General features: G+C 37.9%; 1 protein-coding gene across 1 annotated transcript; it reads right to left on the minus strand.

Moving 5' to 3' along the window:
* Positions 1 to 2,905: 2,905 nt before the first annotated feature.
* On the minus strand, positions 2,906 to 11,784 carry LOC137955034 (dihydropyrimidine dehydrogenase (NADP(+)), chloroplastic-like). The gene is made up of 9 exons (XM_068801913.1): positions 11,711 to 11,784; positions 11,558 to 11,600; positions 10,604 to 10,864; positions 7,085 to 7,255; positions 6,404 to 6,514; positions 6,275 to 6,307; positions 3,441 to 3,596; positions 3,220 to 3,345; positions 2,906 to 3,169 (listed from the first exon to the last, which is right to left on the minus strand). Exons 1-9 carry the CDS (start codon positions 11,782 to 11,784, stop codon positions 2,906 to 2,908), a joined length of 1,239 nt encoding a protein of 412 aa, XP_068658014.1.
* Positions 11,785 to 12,040: the final 256 nt, after the last annotated feature.

The raw sequence follows: 12,040 nt of genomic DNA on the forward strand, positions 1-12,040 counted from the left end.
AATACCCCTATGACCTAAAACTGAAATAAAATAAAGTAAATTAAATAAAACAACTAAAATAATAATGTTATTGTGTGCATAATAGGATGTTACGATGTCCATAATGCCCTTAGGGCTACGAGCTTTATATAAGAAAAGACATAAGTAGACATGTTCCTCCTTGCCTAATTACATAATTGTGCCAATGAGAAGTCCTCTTATTTTCCATGATGCCACCTCTCTTGGACGTATGGGTCTTCTCCTTGTATATGTGGGTCTTCCTTGGTCATGTGAGCTTGAGCTCATCTTCCAACAATAATACAAAATGTGAATAAATTATATACAAAAATTATTTTTATTATAAGGGATCACTTCTTCTATAGTTGAAGAATAAATATAGAAGAGTCTCATGAAAAAAAGTTGTAGCCAAGGAAGAAATTTTAGGTTTCTACTTTGTCAAAATTTATTTAATTGGTTTGTAATTTATCTTTAAATAGTTGTTTATTTTGATTATGATTAAGAATTCTATTCTGGGTGTAACTGAGATTTAGATAGTTTAATCTCATTATAATTATATGTATTTTTAATTATAAATAGAGACCCAATGTATTCAAATTAAATCATTCAATTAATTATTTCCTTTCTTTTTTAGAAATTCGGCATAGTATGAAAGCAGGTCATATGAGTTTACTCGATCAATCCACAAAGACAATGAGTTTATTTTCTTATCTTTCATCTCAATTAGTTTAGGTTTATATTCTATTTTTTTCTTTCTCATTGATGTTTTCCTCTCCCAGTACTTGTGTTTTCTTGGAGTTCTCACCTTTATACGATACTTTATTTAAAATTATATATTGATGGAAATTTCTTTGATTCTATTTTTCGAAGCAAAAAATAAATTTCTACAGAGAAAAATTGACATTTAAAATAGCAAAGATTAGGCAATAAGAAAGGCTTTGGTGGCAGCAACAAGCTTCATATTTTGAGAGATTTTATGCCATTAGTAACAAAACACTATATGGAGAATTATATCTTAAAAGAAAGCTTTGTGTGTCTAATTTCTAATCCAATAAATTGTTTCTCAATCCGATATTTCCAAACAGAGATATCAGTATTGAAAGACTCAAAGGTTATATTGAAAGTATGTTGATTGCGTAATCAAAACTTTAAACTCCTTTCTCAAATATAAATCTATGTCTTTCAATTTTGGTGGTTTTTCCTTTGAGTACATAATTTTAGGCTCCAAAGCTTTTTTTTTTTTTTTTTAAATTACATGTTGTTGAACATAGGTTGAGCCCCTTCTTGCTTATGATGACAACAAAAGTTAATAGAGTTGACAATTTGCAAACTAAGTATTTAAGATACTTTACCTTTGAAGGACATGAATCCTAAGGCCTAAAGCTTCAAAATGAATCGAGCATACCCTAGACCTCAAGCATCATGGAAAACCTACTCTTGAAGAAGCACCATTGAAGAAGAAGATAATGTGAAGACACGAGTTTAAGATACCTTGATGTATATCAAAACTTAATCCATGTAAAAGAGAGTTGTCCAAACCCCTTTGATTTAAGGTACAATGTTAAACATGAAGCTTTAGGACATACATTGCATTCGTTCATGTTTCAAAACATCATATACATCTTTTCAAACAAGTTAGAGCACTTAAGATAATTCACTCTCATGCTTTTAAATTTAAATTAAATAAAGTGGCACTGGAATGATCGATCATCCGAAGTACATAATCAATCGTTTAGAACGTGGTCATTTCATGCTATAAAGCATGATCCATCATCCCACTTGGACTAATCGATCAATACTGTCTAGGAAATAAAATTTTGCATTGAATGATTTATCATCCCACATGATTGGTCGATCAGACAAAATCTTGCCAGTCATGGATATAAAGCATGAACAATCATAGGAAGTTCACTGATTGATCATACTTGCATTGCACTATATTTATTTCTAGGGCCAACACATAAACACAAGATATCTCAATGGAAGGAGAGAAGAAAGGAGTTCTAGCTCTTGGGAGAGAGGAGAGAAGAAACCAAGGGAAAAAAAGAAGAGGTAAAAAAGAGAGAGTTGTATGGACGAATATGAGCAAAGAAGAAGAGGCATGAATGCTCTACTTATGCCTTGAGGTTGTATTTATAGTTGTCTGAAGGTGTTTATAATGGCGATAATTAGGGGTGGCATTGAACCGAGCCGAGCCCGAACCTGCTTATGTTCGAGCCAAGATTGATTTAAATATTTCGAGCTGAGCTTCGAGCCAAGCCTCGTCTCGAGCGTAAAATTGTTATCGAGCTCGAGCCCAAAAATTTTAACCGAGTTCGATTCGAGCTCGAGCTTCAACATACATTTAAAAATTTTCAAAAAATATATATCAAATTATGCATACATTTTACATAAAATTGGGCATAACCTATATATATATATATAATACATGTATAAGATTGGGCATGACCTCTACTTAAAATTGAGCATAATCTATGTATATAATACCTGTATAAAATTTGGCATAACTTCTACTTAAAATTGGGCATAATTTATATACATCATACCTGCATAAACACTCCATAAAATTGTCTATACATTGCATAAACACTCCATGAAATTGTTTATACACTCCATACACTCCATAAAATAGTCTAAACACTCTATACACTGCAATAAAAATAAAAATAACACAAATATAACTCATTCAAACATTTAATACAAAAAACCTCGTCTTTCCTTTTTTTGCCTCCACTTTATTTTTCACTTCTTCATCCTCCGCCTTTACCGCTTTACTTCCTTGACCATCTTCTCAAATTCTTCCTTGCTCAATCTTCTTTTAGTTGTTAGTGATTGTAATCTTATTCTTAAACCCTGTCGTCTTGTCCTCGACAGAGACATTCAAGATCCTGTTCGTGCCGATGTCGAATCAAACTTTGATTTGGGGAACCCCACGATGTGCCGGAGGAATGCCCGTCAGCTCGAATTTGCCCAACAAATTGTTGTCTTTGATCCGAGCTCGCTCACCCTCTGGATCAATACGCTGGGTTGATTGTCCAAATAAGTCGAGAAGAATTGCGACCTCTTCATGTGTCACAACCAGTGCAGGACACTCCTTACTCCCCTGGCACTTTTCAACACTATTCCCTTCCCACGGCGAACTTGAAACCCAAAACCATGAAACCGGAAATACCTCCAAAGTAAGAATGAATGAATCAATTACATATTTATAAACCAAAATACAAGATAGAATCGAGCGGTTGCAGTCATCACTTCACCAGCGGTCACAATACCCAGACTTAGCGAAGTCACATCCAGAAGCAGCAGGTCTTGGACCTTCTCATCGTCTTCGCCGCTCAGAATTGCAGCCTAAACAATGGCACCATAAGCCCTGGTCTCAACAGTGTTCAACGTGCTCATTTGGTATGAGCATTATGTCTTGCAACAAAATTCAAAACAAATACCTGAATAGTATTTGCTCCAAGAAGAATGAACTCAGCTACGTCTTCTCCTTTCTCTACTCCTCCAATGGCAGAAAGCGAACAATCGACATTGCTAAACTCTGATTGCATCATTTTTACAATTTGCATCACCATTGCCAATTGATAAGGATGAATCATCTTCTGATTCTCTCCTTGATTTTCGATGATCTGCTATGTATACGATAAGATATGTATCAATTAGTTTCTTTGATCTTCGATGATCTGTTTTGTATACTGTACATACCTTATAAATAAGAACATTCACTAACCTCATGATGCATTGAGGATTACAGCCCTACATAACTTCTCATGGTATCAGAGCTATTGTAATTTTTTTTTCCGTCGTCATCTTCGGCAACGGCAATGTCACATTTAAGAGACCCCTCTCTGCAGGGTCGCCCAACAGCAAAGGCATCACACAAGCCTTTTTCGCTGCCGAAGGCTTCTCTGTTTCGGAAATTTTCTGTCATCTTCTCTGACAACGATGCCCTCTCTGCAAGGTCGCCCAGCGGCAAAGGCATCAGCGACGACATCGCACGAGCCTTTTCGCTGCTGACGGCGTCTCTGTTTCTGCATCTTTTCGTCGTCTTCTTCGACAATGACGCCCTCTCTATAGGGTCACCCAGCAGCATAGGCATCAGCGATGGCATCGCACGAGCCTTTTCACTGCCGACGACATCTCTATTTTGGGTAGGTCTGAAACTCTATTTTTTTTGGTCTTCTTCGAAAACGACGTCGACAGATTCTCCTGCTTCCATGGCTGCGTCATCCTTGTCAACTTCACATCTGTTGAACACGATGGTGCATATGCTCACCATCAAACTGACCTCATGCAATTATTTGTTATGGAGAAATCAATTTATTCCTCTATTAACCAGTCAAGGTCTTCTCGGATTTCTGGATGGTAGTGTCCCAGCCACTTCTCCAAAGGTTACCGGCTCTGATGGCACCACACAGGTAAATCTAGCATACAATTCCTGGCTGAATACAGACCAGACTCTCCTAAGTCTTTTCGATTCTTCTCTTACAGATGAGTCTATGAATGAGGTACTTGGTTTGAGTCATGGACATGAGGCCTGGACTACTCTTGAAGCCTCTTTCTCTCATAGATCCAAGACTCGAGAACTCCAACTGAAGGATGAGCTTCAACTGATGCAGCGAGGCTCCAAATCCGTGGCCGAATTTTCTTGACTCTTCAAAGGCCTCTGCGATCAACTAGCGGCAATTGGTCGTCCACTTGATGACTTGGATGAAGTCCATTGGTTCTTGAGAGCCTTAGGTCCCGATTATAAGGTGTTCTCAACTACAATGCTTTCCCAGCATCCGTTACCTACTTTTGTAGATCTCATTCCAAAAGCATTGAGCCATGAGATTTTTGAAAGATCGATGTATCAACAGTCTACACCCAACTTAGCATTCTACACCCAACGGAATTCTTCCACCAGACCGAAAAGCAAAAAGAAAGGGAAGCCCACGCCTTCCTCTGCCGCCCCAAAATCTCTAGTTTATTGTCAAATCTGCGACAAGGAGGGACACCTGGCTAAACGTTGCTGGACATTTCTTAATCTCAAGGAAAAGCAGTCCGCCAACCTTGTTGAGGCTTTCGTTGCTTGTTCGATTCCAGCCTCCAATGACTCTGATTGGTATCCTGACTCTGGTGCAATATCTCACATGGAAAATGATCCCGAGTGTGTAGACGTTCTTGCTATCTACTCTGGTAATGAAAGGGTGATGGTTGGTAATGGTTAGTCACTTTCTATTTCTCACACAGGTTCCGTTTCTACTCTTGTTCCCAACAGCTCATTTCTTTTATCCAATGTTTTAGTTGTTCCTGATATTAAGAAAAAGCTTATTTCCATCAGTCAACTTACAAAGGATAATAACAGTTGTGTCACATTTTCTCCTTCTAGTTTTACCATACAGGATCGGGTCACAAGAGTAGTGTTGGGGGTCGACAGATGTGAGAATGGTCTGTACGTGTTCGATCAACATCATCTTGCCTTTACTTCCATCATTTCTTCCAATAAGCTGCGTGCCTCCGTTTATTTGTGGCATGCTCTTCTAGGTCACCCTAATTTGTGTACTATTGACACTCTTTCCAACTCCCTCTCATGAGTTACTTGCTTATTCTGATGCTGATTGGGCTGGGTGTCCTGATACACGTCAGTCTATCACTGACTATACTATCTTCTTGGGAGCTAATTTTGTCTCTTTGTGCTCCAAGAAACAGTCCACTGTTTCTCACTCCAGTGCCGAAGCTGAGTATCGATCCTTAGTCGTTGCTACTGCTGAAGTTGCTTGGATTGTTCAACTTCTTCATGATCTTCGTCTTCGATTGCCTTCCCCTCTGAAGATGTTATGCGATAAAAAAAGTGTTATTTTTATGGCGGTCAATCCTGTCACTCGGCCTCGTTCCAAGCATATTGCGATTGACTATCATTTTGTTCGTGAACTTATTACAAATGGTTCCTTAAAAGTCGCTTTTGTTCCCTGACATCTCCAGCTTGTTGATTGTTTTACCAAGGGAGTCCCCAAGTCTCAGTTCCTCATTTTCGTAACAAGCTTCACGTGATTCCTTCTGCCACGCTTAGCTTGAAGGGGAGTGATAAGGATGAATCATCTTCTGATTCTCTCCTTGATCTTTGATGATCTGTTATGTATACGATAAGATATGTATCAATTAGTTTCTTTGATCTTTGATGATATGTTTTGTATACTGTACGTACCTTATAAATAAGAACATTCAGTAACTTCACGATTCATTGAGGATTACAACCATACACAAAACTTCTCACCAATGCAATAGGATGGACAACTTTAGAAGAATAACCACCTGGAGTGGTATACCCGAGAGAAAGTGTACCAAAACCGAAAAAGGACTATGGAGAAGAAAACAAACAAAGAGAAGGCAATATTTATGATTGGCAGGATTTAGCGACAAACCCCTCCACGCAAGGTTCAGGGTGCAGAGTATTGAGATTAATTCCCATAACACTTGTGATAGTATTAATGGCAGAGATGCCTTTAGATCCTTCTTGCAGTGCCACATGTGCTGGCTGCATGATACAAATGACAAAAATGGAAAAACATTAAAAAACATAAGAAAACTAAATTAAAAAACCAGTAAGGAAAACATTACAAGCATAATACCCCTGAAATGCTTTAAAAACCAGAATATGAGTGGGTATAGGCTGTCATAAATTGGCAATCTGTTGGTATAGTTTTTTAAACAAAATTATACTTTGACAACACACTCAACCAAATCAAATGCTTGTTAAGAAAATGTTTGATTTATCAAGTTAACAGCAAAGGAGTTAAAATTCAACCCTGTTTGGAGATGCAAGAGGAAGTAAGAGAAATTTCACATAAAATGAAAGATGCTTCTTTTCTTCTATAATCCTATATTTCTCTCAGTACAAATAGGGCTCTACCTGTCTAAGAGCCATGAAAGCATACAAAATCCTCAGAAAAAAATTGAGTTCTTGATCTAAATTTGGAAAAGGAAAGCACTGAAAAAACTGAATACCTTTACCTTGTTAAGAAAAGAAGAAGTCCCATCATTTTTAAGAATGGAAAATATGTCAAATAAATGAGAAGAAGAGAAGAACTGCGAAAGGGAAGAAAACCTGGGTGATATCAGTGACATTTGGAGTAATCTTTGCCCACACAGGAACTGTAGCTTTCGCATTGACCCAGCCACAGACTTCCTCCAGAAGCACACAATCTTTCCCCACAACAGCACCCATTTTCCTTTTCGGCATGCCATGTGGACAAGAGAAATTGATCTCAAGCGCATCCTAAGATCAAAGGAGAATCAATTCAATTTAGTTCTATTCATATTTAAGTAAGAAACGGTATATGACAGAAATTGTATGATCAAATGTGATATCTCAACAACTAGGAATGAAATGAAAGATAACTTAAAACTTCAAAAAAGATAAAAAAAGGGAATTGCAGCAATTTACAACTCCATAAAAGATAAAAAAAAAAAAAAGGGAATTGCAGCAACTTACAACTCCAGTTTCCTCAACACAATCAATGAGTTCCTCCCAAGCAGCCTTGTCATACTCCTCCATAATTGAAGCAATAAGAATCCGATCTAGATACTCTTTCTTCAATTTCTTGGTGTAAAGATGAAAAGTACGGAGATAGTAAAAAAAATAATATGGACTTGTCCTTCTACTACTCCTTGTCTGCTTGTGCCATTCAATCTTGAAGTGGATCCATCCCCTGATGCACCAGCCATACCTCCACCTATGGAGTTGTCGGATCCACCCAAGGTAAGTCCTTCTCCTCCTATGTATGGGCCTGAAGTTGATACTCGACCTTTTGCTTTAAGAAAAGAAAGTCGCTCCTGTACTACTTCGCATCCTATCTCAAATTTTATGTCTCACCATCGCTTGTCTTCCGAGTGTTTTCAGTTTCTTGCGTCCCTTTCTTCTACTTCCGTTCTGCAGTCGTATCAGGAGGCCCTGAGACATCCAGGATGAAAGGTGGCTATGGATGAAGAAATGCACGCCTTATACAAAAACCAAACCTGGTACTTAACATCACTCCCGAAAGGTAAAAGACTAGTTGGTTGTCGATGGGTTTTTTCGGTGAAACATAATCCTGATGGATCGGTTGCTCGTCTTAAAGCTCGACTGGTTGCTAAGGGCTATACACAGCTATGGGATAGATTATGAGGAGACCTTCTCTCCTGTTGCAAAATTGAATTCTGTACACATCATCTTATCTATTGCTGCTAACTCCTCATGGCCCGTCTATCAGTTGGATGTTGGAAATGTTTTTTTAAATGGTGATATCAGTGAGGAAATTTATATGGTTCAACCACCTGGTTATGTGGTTGAGGGGGAGTCAGTATGCCGGTTAAAAAAGTCTTTATATGGGCTTAAGCAGTCCCCTTGGGTTTGGTTTGATAAATTTTGTCAAACACTCCTACTGTTTAGTTTTCATCGGTGCTCAGTTGATCATTCCATATATTATAAAGATACGGTCAAAGGAAAAATATTATTGGCCGTATACGTGGATGATATTATCTTAACCGGTGATGATGCTTTGAGCATACAAGAGGTGAAGCAGATGATATGTCAGGAATTTAAGACTAAAGACCTTGGTATGCTTAAATATTTTTTGGGTATAGAAGTTCTTTAATCCAAACATGGGATAATATTGTCTTAAAGAATATATGTCTTGGATCTCCTTGAAGAAATAGGAATGAAGGGTTGTAGACCAGTTGACACACCTATGGATACAAATGTAAAATTATGTGCCACAAATGAAGAAGATATTGATATTGGCAAATATCAAAGACTCATGGAAAAACTGATTTATCTCACAGTAACTAGGCCAGACATATTATATGTTGTAAGTGTGGTGAGTCAATTCATACACAAACCACAAATTACCCACTGGCAGGCTTTAGAGAGAATATTACGTTATCTAAAAGGAGCTTCAGGCAGAGGATTGTTGTATAAAAAACATGGGCATTTCAACATAGAAGGCTTCTCAGATGCAGATTGGGCTGGATCTCCTGATGATCGAAAATCTACATCAGGATATTGTACTCTAGATACATGGAAAAGTAAGAATCAAAATGTGGTTGCAATATCTAGCGCCGAAGCAGAATATAGAGCTATGGCCCATACCGTTAGTGAACTTTTATGGATCAGGACCCTTCTTACCGAACTAGGTTTTTATAAAAAGGGGTCCATAAATCTGCATTGTTATAATCAAGAAGCCATTCATATCACTTCAAATCCAGTTTTTCATGAAAGAACTAAACATATTGAGGTGGATTGTCTTTTTATACAGGAGAAGTTTCAATCAGGAATTATCTCTCTCAAACATGTGTCTTCTCAAGAGCAACTAGCTGATATTCTCACTAAACCCGTTACATCTAAAATCCTATCATTTATATGTGGCAAGCTGGGTATTTATGATGTCTTTTCTCCACCAGCTTGAGGGGGAGTGTTGAAAGATGGGCTCAAGCCCACGAGCTCAAGACAAGAAGCCCACACGTCAAAGGAGTGGCATACGTGTAAAATATGGTACTTTCCATAAAGATGGCATAGAATTGTAAATATGTGTTCCTTTTATATCTTTTGTTTGATCAAGTTGTAGCCCTAAGGGCATTGTAAAACTATAAATAAAGGCATTGGCTAAGAGGTAGGGCATTGAAGCACTCTCCTCTCTTTCCACAAATTTGTCCAGCCCTCACTTTTCTTTTTTACGCAACCCTCTTCTCCCTTAATCCAAACTCTCTCCTTCCACGTTCTTCTTTTGCTCTTCTCCTTCTCTCTTCTTCTTCTTCTTCTTTCTTGTTGATCTAAAATTCCTTTCATGAGATCCTAAATTCTACAAAACAAAATTATACTCTGAAAACACACTCAACCAAATCAAATGCTTGTTAAGAAAATGTTTGATTTATCAAGTTAACAGCTAAGGAGTTAAAATTTAACCTTGTTTGGAGATGCAAGAGGAAGTAAGAGAAATTTCACATAAAATGAAAGATGCTTCTTTTCTTCTATAATCCTATATTTCTCTCAATACAAATAGGGCTCTACCTGTCTAAGAGCCCTCCATGAAAACATACAAAATCCTCAGAAAAAAATTGAGTTCTTGATCTAAATTTTGAAAAGGAAAACACTGGAAAAATTGAATACCTTTACCTTGTTAAGAAAAGAAGAAGCCCCGTCTTTTTTAAGAACCAAAAATATGTCGAATAAATGAGAAGAAGAGAAGAACTGTGAAAGGGAAGAAAACCTGGGTGATATCAGTGACATTTGGAGTCATCTTTGCCCACACAGGAACTGTAGCTTTCGCATTGACCCGACCACATACTTCCTCCAGAAGCACACAATCTTTCCCCACAGCAGCACCCATTTTCCTTTCCGGCATGCCATGTGGACAAGAGAAATTGATCTCAAGCGCATCCTAAGAGCAAAGGAGAATCAATTCAATTTAGTCCTATTCATATTGAAGTAAGAAACGGTATCTGACAGAAATTGTATGATCAAATGTGATATCTCAACAACTAGGAATGAAATGAAAGATAACTTACAACTCCAAAAAAGATAAAAAAGGGAATTGCAGCAATTTACAACTCCATAAAAGATAAAAAAAAGGGAATTTCAGCAACTTACAACTCCAGTTTCCTCAACACGATCAATGAGTTCATCCCAAGCAGCCTTGTCATGCTCCATAATTGAAGCAATAAGAATCCGATCTGGATACTCTTTCTTCAATTGCTTGAACTCCTTCAACATAGTTTCAAGTGGCCGATCACTTATTAGTTCAATATTCTCCCACCCAATTATTTGTCTTTTGGGGGATCCATTTGATTCTGCTCGCAGTCTAGCATAACGAGGGGTCACATTAACAACTTTATCTGCCTCCAGGGAGACCTGGCATCAACAGAGTTGAAAACAAACTTGGTGTAAAGATGAAAAGTATAAAGATAGTAAAAAAAATAATATAGGCTTGTAAATTAGCACGAGAAAGAACACATTACAAGTTAAAAAAATTTAAGGAAATGAAACAGTAGATAGATGCTCAATTATTTTGGTGAAAAGAAAATCCTGATTCAGCTACAAGATTACCATGAATTTTAGTTGTCACCAAAGAGCTACAGGAGCAACTTATTATAAACGCATATGATGTTTCTGAACCTCAAAATTTTACATAATTTGAAAAATGTAACTTGTCTCCAACGACCCTCTCACTAAATGAAATAAATTACAGGCAGTTTAAGCATAGCAAAATGATGGTCAGGTTTGATGAGCAATTTGAGACATTTATTTCCAGAGTAAATAAACTCAAAGGTGTTCAAAAATATTTTCAACATGATTTGGATATCAGGATAGTGTCTCAACCTTTCACCTCTGTCGAGATAAATTATGATGGACTTGTACTCAAGAAAGAATTTCTTTTTAATTCTTATGAATATGATGGACTTATCTAGTATTCATTCAGTAAGCAAAACCGATCCTGGTCACCAAACGTCTTTTTTTTTCCTATCAAGCCAGAGTAACAGGAAAGAGGGCGACCTTATTATCAGTAACAGAAAGCATTACGGTTCACAGAAAAAAAATGCCAACCCTAGCATAAAGGGAAAGAGCATAAAGGCTCCCGCAAATGGCCCTATGCCAACATCTCAAACCAAGCATAACTACATCGCATGAAGGCTCAAGGATCTCGTCACAATTTGCATACTCGAGCGCATGATGTTTGGATCGTGGATCTGGCTTTACCTTGCAGGGGATAAGTCATTCGACAACTTGACGGCCAACGATCCATATCCCCGGCCACTATGACGAAGTCCCATGCTACCATTTCAAATAAAATTTCATGGAGTGTTTATGGTAGAGAAGCATGGGAAATGGTAGAGATAGAAGGGAAGACGACGCGACTCTCTTCCGGTTCCGAGATCGAGACTTCGGAAAATTTCCAAAATCCCCCCAAATCCCGCCGCTCGTTAAATTAGCGAGACGACTCGCAAGCCGTCGAGCCGAACTTGGCTTCGGTCGAGCTCGGCTCGTTAATTTAAACGAGCCGATTCCGGATCTCGAGCTCTGCTTGAG

This window comes from Aristolochia californica, unplaced genomic scaffold (genome assembly GCF_029961685.1).
Source record: "Aristolochia californica isolate CCGP_79_NKW_82.1479 unplaced genomic scaffold, dmAriCali1.0.hap1 SCAF_2, whole genome shotgun sequence".
In the NCBI taxonomy this organism is placed as follows: domain Eukaryota; kingdom Viridiplantae; phylum Streptophyta; class Magnoliopsida; order Piperales; family Aristolochiaceae; genus Aristolochia; species Aristolochia californica.

Excerpts from the sequence above, each read along its gene's own strand:
- LOC137955034 (XM_068801913.1), bottom strand. The coding sequence starts at position 11,784 with ATGGGACTTCGTCATAGTGGCCGGGGATATGGATCGTTGGCCGTCAAG. Across the intron at positions 11,601-11,710 it reads AATGACTTATCCCCTGCAAG|GGCCATTTGCGGGAGCCTTT; the intron begins GTAAAGCCAGAT and ends ATGTTGGCATAG. Across the intron at positions 6,515-7,084 it reads ATGTCACTGATATCACCCAG|CCAGCACATGTGGCACTGCA; the intron begins GTTTTCTTCCCT and ends TGTATCATGCAG.